The 21,459-nt window shown below is 31.7% G+C and overlaps 1 protein-coding gene across 1 annotated transcript; it reads right to left on the bottom strand.

Annotated features, from left to right (window-relative positions):
* Positions 1-254: 254 nt before the first annotated feature.
* On the bottom strand, positions 255-2,109 carry LOC114269697 (Protein kinase superfamily protein). The gene has a single exon (XM_028211054.2). It carries the CDS (start codon positions 1,916-1,918, stop codon positions 548-550), a length of 1,371 nt encoding a protein of 456 aa, XP_028066855.2. The 5' UTR covers positions 1,919-2,109; the 3' UTR covers positions 255-547.
* Positions 2,110-21,459: the final 19,350 nt, after the last annotated feature.

Genomic DNA, 21,459 nt, shown 5'->3' with positions numbered 1-21,459 from the left:
AAATTACTCTATAGGCTATGAAGAAACATTTGAAAAATACATAAAACTTGTTTGACGAACTAGTTTTGAAAAGAACCAGTGATGAGTGTTTTCTAATTTTTCATTAATTTTTATCTGAGAAATGGAAATGACGAAAAACAAAAATACAATCAAACAATTTGCTTCATTTTCAACTTTAGCATATTCTCACCTCTAGAAGTATATGTTGTCATTTTCCTACCTTTTTTTTAAAATTTTTTTTATACTTTGCAACATTGAAAGAAACATATATATATATATATATATAATGAAGTCAATAACAGCTAATAAAATGTACAACCATATCAATGACTTTGGGCTGTATCTTCTTCATTGCAAGTTAGTTTTGATCAATTGAAGATTAACAATGCAAATGAATCCTTCAAAGTTTTCTCAACAACCAAAAATGAATCTTATCTTCTTTTATTTAGATTGCCAAAAAAGGGATTAAAAAAAATTTATGTAAATCAAAGCAAAATGAACCAAGGCAACCAAGAATCTGATAAAAAAGATTGAATGATTCCCAGTACTATCGGCCTGATAAAACTGACATTGAAAATGATCCAGAAGCTGAGCTAGGAATACAGTCACTATCTACCTGAGGTCGCGCCAATGCTGCAATTCTTCGCCTGTCATAACCGGGATTTGGCTCTTCTTCTTCTTCTTGTTCATCGATTGATAAAAGATCAACGATGATCATTTGAGTCTCCGGTGGCTCTTCCACCTGCACTCGCCCTTCAAGCATTTCAACCACTTTAGTCATACTTGGCCTAAGCCTAGCCTTCTCTTGTATGCACCACAAAGCCACACAAACCAACCTCCTCACTTCCCTCTCCTCAACCCCTCCTATTATCCTATTGTCAACCACTTCCATTAGATTTCCTTGTCTCAATCTCTCACTCACAATCTTGGGAAAATACTGAAATTTCCTCTTAGACTTATCGTTGCGATTGTCAATAACGCATACATTTCTCCTGCCACCTATGATCTCCAAAAGCACCATTCCAAAGCTATAAATGTCACATTTTTCTGAAATACCATGTTCTAAAAGCCACTCTGGAGCCAAGTAACCTTTAGTCCCACGAATGGTTGTTACCACTCTACTCTCATCCTTTCCCATTAGCCTAGAGAGCCCAAAATCCGATACAAGAGCTCGATGATTCTCATCAAGAAGAATGTTTTCGGGCTTCACATCAAGGTGTAAGATCCGCGAGCGACAATCATGGTGTAGGTAAGAAAGTGCCTTAGCCACATCGATGGCGACCCTACACCTCAAGTCCCAAGACAAGCATCCACCTCCACCTCCACGGTTACTGCGATTTTCACTTTGAGGGAAAATCCATTTGTCCAAAGACCCTTTTCGGATGAACTCGTAAACCAGAAACCTTGGGCCTGTGGGCACACAACAGTACCCAATAAGGCGAACTAAGTTGACGTGCTGAACACTAGCAATGGCTGCAACTTCTGATCTGAATTCCCTATCACCTCTCTCCTCTCCCTCGATTCTTTTTACAGCTACCGATGTCCCATCATTTAAAATTCCCTTGAAAACTGAAGCCGATGATCCTCTTCCAACCAAGGATTGGAACCCATCTGTCGCTTCCTCCAGCTCCCGGTACCTGAATTTTGTGGGAACTCCTGCTACTTTCCTTAGAAAACTGTACTCAATTCGAAGCTCTCGGCCTTCTGAGACCAATCGAGTCTCTACCAATCTTCTTCGCCGATTGAAATGCCTTCTGGCGAAAACAAATGCTATGACAGCAACGATTGCGGCTCCATCAGCTCCTGCGATGAGAAAGAAAGACTTGGAAAGTCCAAGCGAAACGCGTGCGACGATGGTGGCAGTGATCAAGGCCATGATGAGAAAAACAGCAATTATGTTTGATTTCTTGTCCTCCATCAAATTTTCATTGATGATGTTTCTAAGTATAAAAGGAAAAGATTTGATTTCATTCTTCTGATCACCTTGGCTTATTCTAGTTGTGAACGAAAATCAATTCTTTTTTCTTTTGTACTTTTCTAGGTAATGGAGGCGTCATTCATGTATAATATTTTATTTTTTTTTGAAGGAAGACCATGTAAAATTGACATTGTCCAAATTTTGGGTTGTGGGCAATATTTTATCTACAGATGGTTGAAACAAGTTTCACCTAATCTGTCACTACATTTATTACTGTTTTTTTTTTGGGTAAGTCATTTATTACTGTTTGGCTAAGCTTATCTTTTCTTTTGTCCATTTATTTGTTTTTTGACTTTTTACTAGCTTTTATTTTGAGATTTCAAAAAAAAAAAAATTCCAAAAATTCACACTAGAAGCCCAAATATATATATATATATATATATTTTTTTTAAAAATATTAATTGAAAAAGCACTCATAAAAAGCTTTTTTTTAAACGAAGATAAAGATATTCGTATTCAACATAACAACATAGTAATTAATAAAGATTTTGTAAAAGTTAAACTCATCACACATCTCAAAAAGACTAGTCTAACTTTCACGGATATGGATAATCGTACTTTATATACTCCTAGACTAATCAAAGGGCTCACATTGATTTGAGATGAATGCAAAAACACTAAATCCAACTAAAAAGCCAATATAAAAGTCGATCCAAATAAGGTCTTTTAGTTTTTGGTTTTCATTTATATATTTGGTCAATGGTTTTCAAACTTTTGCAGATAAAAAGGGAAAAGAAAAAAAAAAATCCAAATTAAAAGAAACTTATCAAAACTGATCAATTGTTTCCTACAAATTCACAAGTAAACATGGTTTGATTCCTTAAGCTTTTTCAAGGCTCACCGCTTTGGTTTTACTTGTAAAACAAAGAAAATTATGGAAACTTAGACCAATGGTTGATGCTAATTAAAGAGATCTTATCAAATTTATTAGAGTTGTTTGTTCTATTTCATGCAAATCCTCATCACATATTATTTTCAAAGTACATATTCTTGCTTTCTCTTTGCTTATTTTTTTTTTTTTAATTTTTTCCCCTTTTTTCTTTAAAAAAATTAAAATTTTACTATGGAAAGTTGACATGACAATCTGTCATGAAAAAATCAAAAATTAAGAAAACACAAAACACAAACAAACACACCCATAAAATTTAAGTACTTTAGTTATTCATGTGCAAATAACCATATATAAAATAGTTGTACCATAAATATGGAGAATACAATGAGCTCGCTCTCTCTACATAATACTCTAGCTCAAATATTCTTAATACCATAAGATTTTAAAATTCTAAAATAACTCAATATATACAAGAATTTTAAAAAACTAATAATAAATATAATTTAAGTTAGAATTTGAGACACACCCATAAATTGTAAGGGTATGTTTGGTTTGTGTTTGAGAGATGTGTTTTAGAGATAAAAAGTACGAAAAGTTGTTTGGTTTGGTTTTTTTCAAAAGATGTTTTGGAAAATTATTTTGAGAGAGAGTTTTGGAAAAAGTGATTGATTTGATGTGTGTGAGAGAGAGATTTGTTTGAAAAACTTGTTTGGTTTACAAGTTTTGAGAAATTTTTTTGAAAAAATTTGTTTAATTTGATTACTTTTAAAAACTTATTTGTAAAGAAAATTTCTCAAAAATTTCTCAGAAATACAAACCAAACAAACCCTAAGTTTTCTAACTTGATACAAGTATTAGAAAATATATCCAAACCAAGTCAATTACCATCTGTTAATGACTTGACACCCATTATTGATTTGACTCATTCAATTTCTATGTGCCTTTATTTAAGTGGCAAATGACTGATGCTTTCTTAAATTTGCGAAATTTGCGATGGGATTCAATCCCTATTTTTTCTTTATTTTAATGACTGATGATTTGGAAGGGATTCACTTCAGTCTGCCAAGTGAACAGTAGGGTTAGTTCAGATTGGGTATGTGGGACTCATGATAGCTCTTCTTTCAATGGTTTATATAAAAAATAAATAAAAATCAAATTAATTTGATATTTTTAATCATATAATTCATTGTATTTCTCTTTTAAAATCATATTTATTCAATTTTTTAAAGATAAATTACACTCACCTCCTATGAGATTTGAGAATAGTATAATCAATTTTATATTTTTGATATAGCTACACTAATTTCCCATGTAGTAAGACTAAATTGCCTAAAACTAATATAGATGGTGAGCTGACAGTGAGATAAATAAATATAAATACATATTTTAACAGATTAGAGATAATGACATTATTTTTTTTCATTTATACGACTAACGAATTACTAATGAAAAACAACCTAACTATTATTTGAATTAAATGCACAAGAGATATCAGTGTAATTAAGTCAAAAATATAAATTAGTTGTATTTTTTAAAAATCTCAAAAGAGATGCGTGTAATTTATCCATTTTTTTAATGATAAATATGAAAGAATCATATGATTACAAATATGGAATCAAAGCAAAGCGTCGAGTTTGGATCTGTTGGTATCCATTAGGGATATTCAAGTAATTAAAATGGTTCATTTTATAGAATTTGATGTGTCTATCATACATAAAAAATAAGATTGATCCAATTATCTTAGTGGCATAATTTTTTGGATAAATTACACAACCTCTCTTATGATTTGAAAAAAATAGAATAACCTTTATATTTTTGACATAAATACACCGACTTCCCCCTACTATAGTCAAAGGGACTATAACTAATTTAGATAGTGTGAAAGAAAAAGATTAATAAGAAAAAATATATATTTAATTGTTAAAAAGATAAAAATATCAGCCCTCTTAATAAAAATAGGGCTAGCGGTTAGGGTATTGTTGGTATAGTTGGTATTAAGGTAAGAGTTCAAAGAGAAAATGGTGGGGGCTCATTTTGCTGGGTGGGAGTTCAAAAAATTGGGGGGAGGAGGGGATAGCAAAGAGGTAGGTGCTAATAGTAGTCCTCCTAATAAATTATTGATAAAAAAATGGATTAAGTGTTACGTGAATTCAAATCTTAAAGGAATCCAATGTAATTATGGCAAAATTGTAGAGTTTGATGCATTTTTTTCAAACTTCAGGGGAGGTTAGTACAATTTGTTCTAATTTTTTTATATTTGTTTTTATGAACAATAGATAGTTTATTTTCAAAATTAAACTTGTGATCTAATTTTTTTAAAACAAATATATATATATATATATATATAAATTGTTCAAAAATCCGTATATGATATTAGATCCAATAATTATATATTAAATAAATTACAAATACGCCCTTGAAGTTTGCTTAAAATATAATTTATCCCCGTGGTTTTAGAAATTATATCATATATCTTGAATTTTCTAGTTTCATAATAAATAATCCCTTTTATTAATAAATCATCAAGTCAATTAATAGTTTTTAATGATGTGAAAAATTTATTTCAATTAATATTTTAGGTAATTTTATCATTGTATAGGAGATCAGTTAATAATATATTTATTTTAGTTAATTCTATTAAATAATTTTTTTTAACAATGGGATATTTGTAATTTTTCAAATCATAAGGAGCAATTCGTATTTTAAGCAAATCTCAAGGGTGTATATGTAATTTATTCTTATTTATTTCCACACATTATTTACTCTCTGTGCACAAATTTAATGAATTAAATTTTTATTACAATTTTATCATTAAACAAAATTACCACTATAGACATCAATACACAACAAATCTTAAAACTAAAAATTTTCTCTTAACACATCTTTGGGAACAAAAATTCTCAATGCACATCTTTTGAGAGGAAAAAAAAAATTTACGCTAAGGCCTACATTGTTCTTTTATTGTTTTTCATTCTCGCCATTGTTGCACTCTATTTTACCCTGTCATTCTTGATTTGTGCCATGAAAGATTTACAAAATCATAGTAGTTCATATTTAGAGAACAACATGACTTTACAACCAATACAACGATGAAAAAGTGATTTTTTATGAGTGGAAGTGGTTTTTTTTTTTTTTTTTTGTGAGCAAAAGAACTGATATTATTTTGTAAATTCAACTTCCAAGGATTGCGGGAAAAAAACATCAATGATGAAAGCTTTTCATATGATTTGTTTAAAAAAAATTTTGATCGCGATGAAGACTTACTATCATTGTTGATCGCGAACCAAAAAGAAAAAGTTTTCATCAACTTGCAGCACTCTTTTCATCCTTTCATCGTTGATTGGCTCTAAAGAACTACAGAAAATGTGTTGGTGGATTGTTGGATATGTCGGAGTTACTGTTGCGATGTGTGTAAATGTGTTTTGTGTTTAAATTATAAGTTAGGCATATATTTAGGGCATTTGATGTATGGAAAGAGAAAAACATAATGTAACTAAATTAATAAGTGTGTGAACTAATAAATGATGTGCACAAAGTGTAAATGGTGTCTGAAAATAGAATTACCAAGAATGTGATTACTAAAATTATTTAGTAAAAATAATAAATTATTGTTTGGAAAGAAATTTTATTATTCATTTTTACCCACTGTTACCAATTTTTGGAAAAATAATTGAAGCTAGCTGGTGATGATAATAATATAGACAGATAGTAAAGACAAGTTTGAAAAGTTTAATAAAATAGTTAAAAAGTGATTACAAAGGTTAAAAAGTCAAAGAGTACAAAAATTAAAGATTTTTTTTTTTCTATTTGTTGAATTTTTTTTTTATTATTTTTTTTTTATAAAAAGTTAAAAAATCATCCTAAATATACTTAATTTTTTTTCATCTTATATTTTACTTAAAAAATCAAAAAATTACTAAAATAATCTATTATCAAATCAATCCTAAGCATACATATAAGTCACACATAAATAAATAAATGGATGGATAAGAAAGAGTCCTATTATGAATTTAAATCTCTGTCAAATAACATTGACAAATTTTCTAGAACTAACTATCTAAAACTTCTATTTACAAATATTATGGTAGTTTAGATCTTAATTAAAATTTTTTGAACCAATAAGTTCTATTTAGTAAAACAATTCCAATTTTTAAAACTAAGAACATTTTGTATAGTAATGTTTCAGATGATTGTTTCACTAACTAATGAAAAAAACAAAGTATAAGATTAAATGTTTTTATCCTTTTGCTTATTGGTTTGATTCAACTATCCAATAAAATCAAGAATATTATCAGTTTTTTCTAGTTTTAAAACTAAGAGCATTATCAATTTTTTCATTTTAATTTTTTTTTCTTCTAGTTTTGCACATCAATATTCCATCATCATGCTCCTTTATAGACACAAAATTTTTAGTTTTGAACAAAAAAATAATTCAATTTTTTCACCTTGCTTGGTTATCATTTTTCAAAGACACTTTTCAGAAAATTCTACTTTCTTATTTTCCGTATTTTTTTTAATATTTTAAGCAATTTTTTTTTAATTTTTAGACATACCTAACATAAATATACCTAAAAAGTAAAAAAAAATTTGAAAAAAACTTTTTAAAAATTCACTAAATACCAAAACTACAAAAAAATACGAGAATTCAGTACATTTTTTATATTTTTATGTATTTATTAATTTTTTAAAATATTTTTTTACAAATTTTTTACTTTTTGGATACATCTAAGTAAGGTGCATCTAAAAAAGTAAAAAAAATGTTTAAAATTTTAAAAATATTCACTAAAAACAAAAAAACACAAAAATCAAAAAGCTCAGTTTTCAAAAAATTTAATCCAAAAAACTCAAACCAAACACACTGATAATAGTTTTTTTTTTTTTTTTGTACATATTTTTTTAAAAAAAATTTAATTTGAAAGTTGATGTTTTAAAGTTTTGAAAATCAAAATAAATATCAAATCATCATATTTCTTTATAAATAATCATAAATGATGAACAATTATTGTTTGAAGGACAATTCTAACTATTAAAAGTTTAATAGAACTTGAAAACTTAAAATTTTTTAATTAAAACTTAATAAAATATAAATTTATAAATTAAAACTTGTGGGTAAATGTCACAATTTTTTAGATGTTACAAGACCTCACTAATTTTAATTTATTGCCAATGCATTTACAATATGCTTGAAAACTGGAGGCTTAAATAATTAATTATTGAAAAGCTTAGACCAAGTCTCCATAATGAGTAACAATTTTGTATTAGACAGAGATGATGATGATGATGATGATGCTAGCACGGGGGCAAGACCAAACAGATCCTGCAAAGTCCACAAGGAAGCTACCATGAACTTCAATCAAGATTTTCTCTTTCATCTTTCATTGACTCTTTATTTGTTGGGTTATTGGACTCAGTTTTGGATTTAATTTTAATAATTCAAATTGTTCATATCTTAAAATTTTGTTGAGTATATTATAAATATAAAAAATCAAGTTAATCGAATATAAAAAAGTATGTATTCGGAAAACTGTTTATTAATTTTTTTAAAAAAATAGTTTTTAGTTCGATAATTCGAACACGTAATTTCTGATATCTGATCAATTTAATTTTTTATGAATATGATATACTTAACAAATCTTGAAATATAAACAATTCGAATAATCAAAATTAAGTCCAAAAATAGTCCCAATAACCCAACAAGTAGAGAGATCAAAGATCTTGATTCCCATGAACTCAACGTTCAGACAGTTTTGTCAGTTTAGAAATGGGTTTTGGATCTTATGTTAAATTATTCAAGTGTGTATAAAAAAATGCATTTTTTATTTAACATATGTAAGGACTTAAGTATTACAGTATTATTATTATTATAGAGTGTCCGTCCAGTTTATGTGCACATCGATTAATTTTAAATAAAACATATTATTTCATTGATCAATTTTTGGCTTGGTTTGGGAAGTGGGTTGGCTTTTTGACTTTTTTGACTATTTTAGTCTGGACTAAAAAGCTTAGTTTGGGAAGGGCTTTTTGGTTTTTTTTGTGAGAGAAGACCGTAATGATTATGGGTTGGATGTGATGTTTTGTTTTTTGTGGCTAAAATAGCCTATTTTGTCTTTTGTGGCTAAAATAGCCAAAAAAGCCCAAAACCTAAGTTGCCAAACAAAGTTTATATAATTTTTGTGGAATTATCCCACTGATTTAACCAATGGAACAATGTTTTTGTTCATGCTTTGTCAACAAATTCACACTTGTCATTACCCCCATCACGATCTCAACCACTTTTAATGACCAACCTATTTAGGAATGTATGTTGATCTATCTTTGTTTGTACAAATGCAAATAGAGAAGATCTTTAAATTAGTTTCATTGTATTTTAAAGGCAAATTTATTGTAAAAGCATTAAATCAACTTCGTTATATTTTGAATACGAATTTATTGTAATTCAGTGCATATCATCTGATGGGGACAAATACTGATTTTAAAAAGCAATTGTAACACAACTTGAATTGTTTTAATTAAGTCATTTTTGACAGAAGGTCATTGTTGACATCACCATATAGAGTTTTTTGTCCCAACATAACACCCACAAACTATAGATATCAATTAAGTTTGTGACGCACAGTGAGAATCAAATTCAAGATGTCGAGTTTATGACTGAAATTGAAAACGAATCGAGCCGAGTTTTGTAATGTTTGAGTTAGCTTGCGAGAAATTAGTTGAGTTCAAGATTGAGTCAAGAGTTGAGCTTAAAAAGTTAACCTCGATCTTGAAGTGTATAGTATTTAAAAAATTCGAGGTTAGCTCGAGTCCAATCGAATACATGAACAAACCGAGCTCGAAAATAATAAAACCTAAATAAAGTGGACATTAAAAGAAAAAAAATTGAAGACTATAAACAAAATATAAAAGAAGGCTCATATAATTAATAAGTTTGATAAAGAAATTTGTACAAACATCAAATATAAACAAATAAATAGTACAAATTAATAAAAATATATTTGATATATTATTAAAAATAAATTATTAATTTATATATATAATTTGCTCACAAGCTTATTTGAATATAACTTCGATTCCATCTATTCAAGCTCGGCTCAATTATTAAATAAATTTAAAAATTTGATTTGAACTTGTTCATTTAAAAAACAAGTTAAACTCAAAATAGTTTTAAACAAGTCATATTTGGTGATAATGAATAACTGGATTCATTCGCATTGGGCTTGGGGCTATGTTTGCAGTTAGTGGCGGAGCCAATAAGTTAAATCAGAGGGGGCATTTATTAATTATAACATTAAAAATTTTTACAAAAATATTTCACATAAATTTTTACGATTGACTTCAAGAAATATATATATATATATATATATTATTTGTAACTAGTATATCGTGGACAATATTAAAAAAATAAAAGTTCATGGATATAAGTTTTAAAATAAATTATATAATGATAAAGTAATTTTTTATACAAAATTTTAGTAAAAATTCAATATAATAGTAATACCACGTCATCATTGACATATGATATCACCAACCAATAATAAAGAAACACATAGAAGATGAACCCTACATGTCAAATGTAATTAATAATTCAATAAATTTCATATCTTCATTGAGATTAATTATAATTGTATGTCAATAATGATAAATATCATCATTGTATTGAAATTTTCATAGATTATAATATGATTTATCGTAATATCTTTATTTACAATAAAAAAAAAACCATTATTATTCTCATAATTTTAAAAATGTCATTTAATTTCATTCTAAATAATATTTTATATTTAAAATATTTTCTTTATGTTTCAAAAAAATAAATAAATTATTATTCCAAAACCCAAGGGACACTTGACCGCTCGTCCATTTGTGGCTCCGCCCCTGTTTGCAGTTGGCTTACATAATGAGATTTTAAGCTTTTTACCTTGATGCTTAGCATATATTTTTTTACTATTCAGTCACTATTTTTCACTATTCAGTCACTCTCTCTCCAAAAAGTCCTCCTACTACTAGTTTGTTATTTGGGATAAAAAAACTAAATAAAAAGTCATAAAAATGGCATTGTCTGACCCATTCAATCCATCTTTAATTTGGTGATCACAACTTGAAAGCACCACCATGTAATGGAGTGGACCATTGGTAAATACCGCCATCTCTTTCACACCACCACTCTAATAATATTCTTAACATAACCAAGTGGTCATTAAAGTATAAAGTGAAATAAATTAGGCAGTACCAATGGTTAACACTTTTATTTCATGACTCAAGCTTAGGCCTCGTTTGGGAACAGGCTAATTTAGTAATTTTTTAGCTATTTGGCTAAAAAGGTAGGTAAAAAAAATTTGTATGTTTGGGATGACTTTTTGGCTAATTACGAAAAGATGTGCAAAAAGTAGAGAGAAAATAGAATCTTTGACTTTTTGGTATGAGTTGTTGGCTTTTTGACTAATTTAGTAACTTTTTGACTAATTGGCTAAAAAAGTAAGTCCTCAAACGGGGTCTAGTTACAAGCACTACAAAACTGTTAGAATTTTAATTAATCAGAATTCTTTTAACTAATCAATAAAATCCTTTTTTTCCTTTTCGTAGAAAAAGAGCATAATATATAGAAATTAAGCAGTTACACATCATGGGTAAAAAGCTCCTCTAATGTCTTTGAAAACTTGAAAAAAATATACAAGTACGAATAGAAGGGAACACGAGTAAACCCTTATTGTGATTGTATCGGGTGCTTCTATTTACACACACTACTTTTCCTTTTTACACATCCTTCTTAATTCACACACCTTAAAAAAAAAAAAAAAAAAAAAAAAAAAAAAAAACAACTTATTCCACACACTTTTATTCCAATCATATCCCCATACAAAACTTTCCAACACTCCCAATCCACACACCTTCTACACCAGTGACCACTTCGCCGGCGACCACCTCGTCGGCGGCGACGCAGCACCACCGTTCCCTTTCACTTCCAGTCGCCATCCCCATCCCTTCCTCTATCCACCGACGACACTACCGTGACCCCCACCTCATCCCCTCTCTCTCTCTCTCTCTCTCTCTCTCTCTCTCTCCTCTTAGTCGCGAAAATGGGGTTTCGAAGGTTGATAGTCGAACTAATATGTTTTGTTCGAATGTTGATGGTCGAACCAAATTCATTGGTTCGATGGTTGATTTCTAAATGGAGGCGATTCTTTCGATACTGGTAGTCCGAATGGTAAAAAAATGAGTCTTCTTTCAGATTTGGGTTTCACGATGCCCCTCTGTCTCTCTCTGTGCAGATTGAGGATCGCGAAGGGGTAGGAGCTACTGCGGTGGTGGTGTTGCGTCGTGAAGTGGGGGTTACGGGGGTGGTGAGGAGGGTGAGTGAGCAACGAGCGACAGGGTGGAGAGGGGCTTCGACGGAGGGAGGGACTGTGTTGAGGAAGGGGAAGACCGGAGGGGGGATGGACTGTGTTGGGTATTAGGGTTAGGGTTAGGGTTTTGGTTGAAAAAGAAGTGGATATTTTGGTAATTTTATTTTAGAATAAAAATGTAATAAAAAAAATATCATTAAGTGTGTGTAAAGAGGGGAAGTGGTGTGTGCAAATAGAAGCTCCCGATTGTATCCTTTGTTGGCAAGCATGTTGTGGGATCTCTTGGAGGGTATCTGAGCATGCCTGATAGTTCAGACCCCTAGTCTGATTTCACGAGTACAATGTAAAACAGAATGAGAGTCTAAATATGGAAAATCCATAAAAAATTCACTAATTACAAGATATGCCAAAAATAGACTACATCACCAGATTTAGAGTCACTATCTAATCTTTTGAGAAAATTAGAAAACCTAAGACTCGTGCCAGAGGCCACTGTCTGTCACAATCAAAGTTGTTCAGTTCAAAAACTTAGGTATGAGGGGGGAATGTCATGAATTAAGCACCTCCGCTCACTGGCCTCTACTAATTCATGATATGATATCTATAACCAAAATATGCTTATGTTCTAATTATTAATGCTAAAATTATTATGTGAAACAAGCAAGTATAGACTAAATCACTTATTTTGGAACGTTTTGATCTCATGCATTTTGAAAAAGAGTTTGAAAATATGCAACTCAAAGAAAAAGATGAGTTCACATGCATAGAAATCGAAATCATCCCAACTGAAGCGAAATAACCTCCGTCCACCGCATATCATAGAGATATATATCAAATAAGCAAATAGTCCCATGATAAAATGCTAGACATAGTAAGGAAAACACATACACAATCGGGATGCAAAATGAAATAGGCTCACCTATTACTCATCTGCATCAAGCGAAGCGTAAAGGGTTAAAAAAACATATGCATGATCCTAAATGCGAAGAAACTAATGCAATAAATATACTAGAATGAAACTAAAGACTTGGCTACTAGCATATGATATGTGAACCATCTCAAATCATGGGATTGCGTATATAATCACATAAGAAATAAATAGGATGAGTAAGATGAGCCAAGCCTTATGCATGAAAAATGGATGCAAAGTATGGAAAATAATGAATAAAGAAAATATGATGCCAAGATACAAAAGCTACAAATAAAAGGGATAGAAGAAAGAAGAAGAGAATGATGAATATACATGCATCTAAACTAGAGGAAACAAAATAACAAGAATCATGGAAACTAAATACACTAGCAAGGTTACCAAATGAAAATAAAAAAGCTACAAAGCAAAAAAGAAAAAAGATAATAGAAAACAAAGTAAGCCAAAGTGCTTCTCTAGCATATGAAGAGAAGCACTAATTCTCTTGGAATGCCACTAGAAGCTAGGCATGATGAATTCATCTTCAATCATCATGAATAATGAGAGAATTGAATCCATCTAAGCCATGGAAACTTCACAATGAACATGATGAAGAATCTCAATCTCAATCTCAATCACCACAAGATGAGAGAAAGAGTAGCAGATAATGAAGTGAATGATAATCCATCCCTCTAATCATGAAAATAATCAAAGAGGAGAATAGATTAGCTTCCTCAGCCATCAAGCAATACAAATTACTACATGATGATTATGGAAACAAGCAACTGAAAGATAAAGAGTTGAAACAAGCAACTGAAAGATAAAGAATTGAAACAAGCAAAATCCACCATTCTCATCATGGAGAAGATCATGAGATGATGGAACTTCTTTGAACATCAAAGATATGGGAAAATCAATGATGATCATAGAAGCAACAAATGAAATGGAACTAAACAAGAGGCAAATCAAAGAAATGAGTAAGAATCTACATCATCTCTCATGAAAAAGAGCAAATAGATGCTCAAATCTATGTAAACATGGTTGGAGAGATTAGATTACATACTATTTCTAAGTGGAAGCCATGTTTGGCTTCCAAGAGAGTAGAGAGAAAACAAGAGAAAGTAAGAGAAAATGAAAGAAAATGAAGATAGAAAGTTCTAATCACCCAATTGAACTATGGATCATCCAATTAACCCCACAAAACGATCACAATAGTCCATTAATGTATTTACAAGGATTTAATTATGAAAGTTGAACTTGTTTGGATGGTGAGAAAATTGATGAGAAAGTGAGAGAAAGCAAATAAAATGAAAGTAAACACAAGAATTATGAAAACAAATTCTAGGGTAGGATTAGAACCCTCTATACAAGTCCATATCTAATCTAAATAAGGAAAGAAAACTCACAAAACAAATTGATTGGGAGGTGAGAAAATGAGAGAGAGAATGAAAGGAAACAAGAATTCAATCAATTCCAACAACTCTTATGGAGAGGTGTCTAATCCCCACCATTATCTGCAAATTCCAATCACATTATAAACAATACAATTCATAATTATAGAGTGTTTGGCAAGCGACAAAGAAAAGAAAATAAGAGAGCAAGTTATGAGAAAGTTCAAGAGTTTACCTTAAGTAAAGATGAAAAGCTCCTTGATTGGCAAACTTTACTCTAGGCACCCTCATGCTTTTGAAATTTTCCTTGAATCTCTAGTAAGAAAGCTTCAATCCAAGCTCCAATGGATGTGTATCTATAAGTGTATGTATAGAGAGTGAGAAATTGAAGGTCCAAAAACTTTGAGATCAAAATGGGTGTCTCTATATTTTGGTAAACCTTCCGAAATCTTCCAACAGTCCTTAACTTTGAGTTTAAGATCAGCCACTGTAAGGGAGGCCTTCGATGAGGGTTCTCAAAGGACCCCATACCCACCCAATCATTGAACTAAAAGAAGGTGTTGGAACCATTGAGTTTGAGTTTTTTGGTTCCTAAGTTGAACAAGTAGGCCCATTTTTTTATTCCTCTCCAAGTGGTTGATGATTTGGTTGTACCCTTGTTGTACTTAGAGTTAAGGACTTGAGCCCATAATTTGTGGTGCTCGATGTGTAGTCTCCAGTTAAGTTTGGCTATACACACATTGTTAACAATGCATGCTTACCTAATGCTCAAACCACTAAGTTTCTTGGGTTTGGCCACTTTCTTCCAACTAATGGCATGGATTTTTCGTTTCTCAGTTGTGGTGCCCCATAAAAAAATCTCTATTAAGTTTGTCAATTCTATTGCTAACCAACTTGGGGAGGTGGTTACATTGCATGACATGGGTAGGAATGATTGTATTGATATGAGGGTTACACGACCCATGAATGTTAGGAGTTTTGATTTCCAACCTAAGAGGTTGCTTTGGGTTTTTTTCACTATGAAGAACAAAGAATTGGCATTTGGTTTGTTTAGTGTATGGGGCAGCCCAAATGTTGGGATTTGAAGTTTATTTGCAAAATGAAGCTTGGTGCTTTCGTTTACATTGGAAGAAAAAAGGACTTTGGATTTATTCAAGTTGATTTTTTGGCTTGACAAGTTGCAAAAATCTTGAAGCACTTTGGAGATGAAAGAACAATTTTGTTCGATGGTTTCCTCGAAGAGTATTAGGTCGTCAGCAAAGAAAATATGAGATAGGGTAGGTCCAATTCTTCTAACTTTGATTGGCAACCAAAATTATTGGCTTGGGTTTGGGCCAGCATCCAGCCATGGCGGAGACCCGGGGTAAGGCCGAGTCACAGTCGACTTGTGGCACCTAGCGCTGTATCCTTTAAGGGAATAAAGTTACACCTTTACTACTACCTGTGGGTTTTGGTGAAATGGTAAGCGTTGAAGTTCTACAATTGATATCAGAGCAATGTCTCAAGTTCGATTCCCCTAGAGGGCATGTTGCTTGCGAGTAGGTATTGGGGAGGGATTGTTGGCCTGGGTTTGGGCCAGCATCCTGCAGTGGCGGAGGCCCGGGGTAAGGCTGAGTCACAGTTGACTTGTGGCGCTTGGCGCTGTACCCTTTAAGGGAATAAAGTTGCACGTTTACCACTACCTATGGGTTTTGGTGAGATGGTAAACATTGAGGTTCTACAAAAACTTTTGATCGCAAGCATTAGAGATGGAAATAAACAGGTACTCCATGTAGAGGATAAAGATGTATGGTAAGAGGGGGTCACCTTGTCTAATGTAGAATCCTTACACCTTAGTAGAAAACTACGGGTTCAAATTTTGCATAGTCAAAACCAATGGTCGACTTAAGAGATGGTAAGTAGGAGGATCATCATTCTTACGATTTTTAAAATCCCTTTACTATACTAGTATGACTATTAATTATTTCAAAACTACATAGGTTTGTCCCTCCTAAAATTTTACAATATTTTAAGTTGACGTCCCTTTTGTATTAATGTATACCCCAATTGATTTTGATTAGGAGAACCTTGAATACATTTTCACTTTGAGGCAAGTGATATAGATGATATGTACATATTGGATCATGAAGTACTTAATAGTTCAATCCAATCAACCCAAAAGTAAAAATTAAAATAATAACAACAACAACAATACCAATCCTTAATAACAACAAAAAAAAATACTTAGAACTCTCCCACCCCAAGTTACAACCTTGGATATACCAAAACCAAATAATTAAATAAAAATTAAACCAAAATTTTCTCAATCTCATCATATGCAAGTTAATTAAGAACATCTTCAATGGGAGAGACATTTGTTGTATTTTAAACAGTTTACCCTAGTCTAATGAGATAATGAATTCCAATTGAACAGATAATAAAATAGACATTTTACATCAAAACTGAACCCTAATAATTTAAAATTATTCTTGAATAAAAAAATTTATCAATTTTTGTTTGGGGTGAATTTAAAATTGTTCAAATTGTGTGGTAAAACAACACTGTATAGTGGGAGGAGACAAACAAATGGCAAAAGTAACTTGATTTCTCTTGTTTTATTCTTCACTATTTTTTTCCTATCTTTTATTTTATTTAATTAATTAATTAATTAATTTTTTGGGTCCTCTCTTATAACCAAACACATATAGGTTCAACTATACTTTGGTTCAGTAGTGGCCCAAAAAATTTTGTGTCTTCAAGCGGAATATCAAAATGAAGCCTTATGCTGTGTTTGGTTGGGGGATTTGGGGAGGGATTTGGAAAGGGAAAGGGAAAAGGTGTGTGAAACTAGGTGAAATATAGGCATGTTTTATTCACATTTCACCTACCTTTTCCATTTTCCTTTCCAAATCCCTCCCCAAATCCCCCAACCAAACACAGCATTAGGGTAAGTGTGCAATAACTGGTCCTTCCATTCACTTGGGGGCAATCAAAGAAAGAAGCATATAATTTTCTATCGGAAAGAAAGAATGCTAGCAAAAATGCAAGGATGGAAAAACAAGCTTCTATCCCATGCCGGAAGGGAAATTTTACTCAAATCTGTGGTGCAAGCAATTCCCTCCTATGCTATGGCCTGTTTAGCCCTTCTCCAGAATCTCTGCAACAATTTCAACTCTCTTATTGGGAATTTTTGGTGGAAGGGTGATCCTGTCAATAAGGGAATACATTGGGCCAATTAGACTTCTAAACTGTATGGGGGAATGAGTTTTCGCGACTTCTCTGATTTTAACCAAGCCATGTTAGCCAAACAGGGTTGGGGATTGATTAAAAACCAAAACTCCTACTAGGCAAAAATTCTCAAAGGCCTATATATCCCTAGATCCGACTTTTTGAACGCGTCTCGAGGTGCCAAATCCAGTTTATTAGAAGGCGGTGAGCTTCTTCAGAAAGGTATTTGATGGCAGGTCCATAATAACAGATCCATTCTTTTTTGGGAGGATAGATGGTTTCCAGCTGCTAGCAATTTCACGATCCCATGCCCGAAGCCTCCAAGTTGTCCTATTAAATTTGTTGCTGATGCCATTGATCTAATCCATAAGCGATAGAAGTTGGAGCCTCTCCAAGATTTTATTCCCAAGGAGATCATCAATGTAATCAAGACCATCCTTATTTCGGCTGAAGGTAAAGATGATATCTTGGTTTGGTATCCACTTAAGTCTGGGATTTATTCGGTTAAATTTGGATATGCCATGTCTAGAGCCACTCTTGACAGCACTCTTAGTGATCAGGCTTCTACTTCTTTTCAGATTGCCCTTAATCTCTAGAAACATATTTGAAACCTTGATATTCCACCAAAGATTCATCACTTTTGGTGGAGAATTTGCAAAAATTTGTTGGCTACCAAAGCAAATTTATTCAAGCAAAAATGTTCCATTTCTGCCGTGTCCGTTGTGTTGACAAGAGCTGGAAACAGTGGAGCGTATGTTATTTTATTTGACTGTGCTTGGACGAAGGCCGTATGGTTTAAACCTTCGTTTTGATCAGGGCTTAGTGTCAAATGTTGCACAATGGACTGCAAATCGGGTAAGGACTGAAGCTTTTGCTGACTCGGGTCGAGCTTTCTTGAGTGAGGTGGCTATGATTGGCTGGTTCATTTGGAATGCTAGAAATGACTATGTTTTCAACCATTCTCCTGTTGATCCAAGGGACACTCTCCGAAAAATTGCAAATGCATGGGTAGAACAACAAAACCAGTTGAGTTTTGATGATGGCTTAACCACAGCTCCTGCAACATTGTCTGAAGAAGGCAAATGGTTGGCAAAATTAACTGTGATGCTACTTTCAGCTCGACAAATGCAACTGCCGCTATTGCTACAATTCTTAGAGATTCTGAGGGCCGACTTCTCGATGGACAAGTCTCTTCTTTCCTCTCTAGCTCTGCTCAACAAGCCGAAGCACTGGCTGTGCGTTTGGCTTGTTTTTTGGCCCAAAATCACAACCTTCCATATGTTGAAATCGAGAATGATAATCAAACTATCATCAAGCTCTGTGTTTCAGAAACAGTTCCACCTTGGGAGAGCATGGTAGTGGTGTCGGATATTCGCTGGCTTGCGCGTAGTACAAATTGGGTCTTCTCTTGGATTTGGAGGTCAAAAAACAAAGTAGCTCATTGGGTGTCTAGAGCTCATGCTAGCAAAATTCTTCCTAATAGTATGGTGGCCTTCCCTCCCTCCCCTTTAGCTGCTATTCTATCTTCTGATGTAAATCCTCTGATGTAATTGGTTCTTCCCCTGCTATATATATTCTACTCGTTCAAAAAAAAAAAATGAAGCCTTAGGGTGTAAGCCTTTGGACAATTGGAATCTTTGGTTTGATAGATTTTTTGGGTACTTTTTTTAATTTTTTTATTTTATCTTTTTCGAATAAAGTTGTTACTAAAAAAAATTAATAATGAATTTCACAATTACTAAAAAAAATCACCTTTTGTTATTGGGAAAGTTCAGATCAAGTGTGAAAATTTTTATTTAATTTGATTTTTAGTGGGCTTTTTTTTTTTTTCTTTCTTAAAAGCTTTTAGACTTGAAGAACTTGAAAAGTTCTTAAAAATATACTATTTGAAAAAATATGACTTAATAAAATTTCCATCTTGTCACTCTTAAACCAAAACTAAACAACTATTTTTTTTTAATTTTATTTTAAAATAAAAACTCAAATAACCAATAAAACAACTTTCTAAAGCAAAAATTGTACAGTCTCAGCCACCTTTGCCTTGGTCACACTGCAGACTTCCATCCAATTATACCCACTATCAAAAAGTCTAACCAATAATTAAAATTTTATTTTATTTTTGAAATCAACAATGAAATTCAATCAAAATTTTCATATCACTAGAATAAGAATAGTGATAAGGCCCTCCAAAATACAGCGCCAGACACCCTTGCCTTGGTCACACTACAGACTTCCATCAAATCATCCCACTATAAAAGTCTAATCAATAGTAAAAATTCCTTCTTTTTTTTCTTTTCTTCTCGTGTTTTTTTTTTTTTTTTATTCAACCAAGATTTTCGTACCACTAGAATAAGAATAGTGTAAATGCCTAAATATAAAATATAATTCAAAAGTCAATAATTCGGTATTGTTTGATGTTTTTGTGTTGTTTTAGGCATTTATAGACTTTCCAAGTCTTTATACTCAAATGATGTGAGTAGGATAAATATTGCAAAGCTTACTTAAATTTTTGAAAGAAAGGATTATCCAATCAAATTTAAGAATAAAATTTTGAATTTTCGTGTTAGAAGTTTTTTGTATAGTAGTTACTATTTTGAGAATATCTTCTTTATACGATATTGGTTGGAGATGATTTAAGCGGCATTACAAAGATAACTCAAAAGGGATACAAATCATTGTCTCACAATATTTTCTCAATTCAACCATATTGGAGGTAAAAAAATAGGAGAACATTCAGGGCCAAGAATTTGAAATTTTGCACACTAGACATATTGCATACACCAACTTTAAAAAATTATATTTCATTCATCTAAAGTCTAAACCATGCAAATTTTGTATCTAAATTGAAGCCCTAGAAGTCTCATGTCAAAAACAAAGTGTAGAGTAAGATATGAATGAAATAGCAGACATGACTCAATATATTCAACAACTAAGGCCAAGTTTGGCATGATTGAAAAAAGACAAAAAGTCAAAAAGTCACTATCATATTTAAGTCACATCATCTTATTTAAGTCACATCACCTCTCTAACACATCACTTCAAACCCAACCCAAACCCAACCCATATTTCATAAAAAGTCAAAAAATACACTTATTTAGTCTTTCCAAACTAGGCCTAAATACCAAATTTGACTTCCCAAATCTTATATATTCAACCATTGTTGGTTATGAGAAAATCCCTAAATATTTAAAGAGGAAAGACTTTGTACATATATTTACTCTATAAATAGATAGGGGTACAACTCGGGTGGGTTCAGTCGGGTTAGGAGGTTGTTCAAGCCCTGCCCAAGTTGTGCTGAGACTTGCCCAAGCCCGAATTGTAACCCGAAATTGTCTGCCCAAGCTCAGGCTGAGTTAAACCCGAATTGCTCGAGTTGCCCGAATTCTAAATGAATTTCAGTTTTTTTTTCTACATTATTAAATTATTAAAATTTGACTCTATTTACAATTTTTATTTTTTTTAATCGAAAATCATTAATACCATCAAAACAAATAATTTATATAATGTAAGAAAGATGCCACTCTTTTTATGAGTGAAAATAAAAAGAAAAAAAGTAAGATTTTATGTTATTTGTATATATAATATATATTCAATATGATTTAATAATATAAATTACTTTAATATCATGTAATGACTAATAATTTATATGTATATTTAATATTTTATATCTATATATATATATAATTCGGGTTTCGGGTTGTTTGGCGTTTTTGCCCAAGCCCATTCAAATTTAATTCGGGTTTCTGAATTTTTGCCCAAGCCCGTACCGAATTTGAAAATATTTTGTCCAAGCTCTAAAAAAA

The sequence above is a fragment of the Camellia sinensis genome, chromosome 13, assembly GCF_055761805.1.
Source record: "Camellia sinensis isolate YWXY chromosome 13, ASM5576180v1, whole genome shotgun sequence".
NCBI classification, from domain to species: domain Eukaryota; kingdom Viridiplantae; phylum Streptophyta; class Magnoliopsida; order Ericales; family Theaceae; genus Camellia; species Camellia sinensis.
This window is presented reverse-complemented; position numbering and strand designations above follow the sequence as displayed.

Bases quoted from the DNA above. Each gene is read 5' to 3' on its own strand.
- LOC114269697 (XM_028211054.2), bottom strand. From the start codon at position 1,918: ATGGAGGACAAGAAATCAAACATAATTGCTGTTTTTCTCATCATGGCC.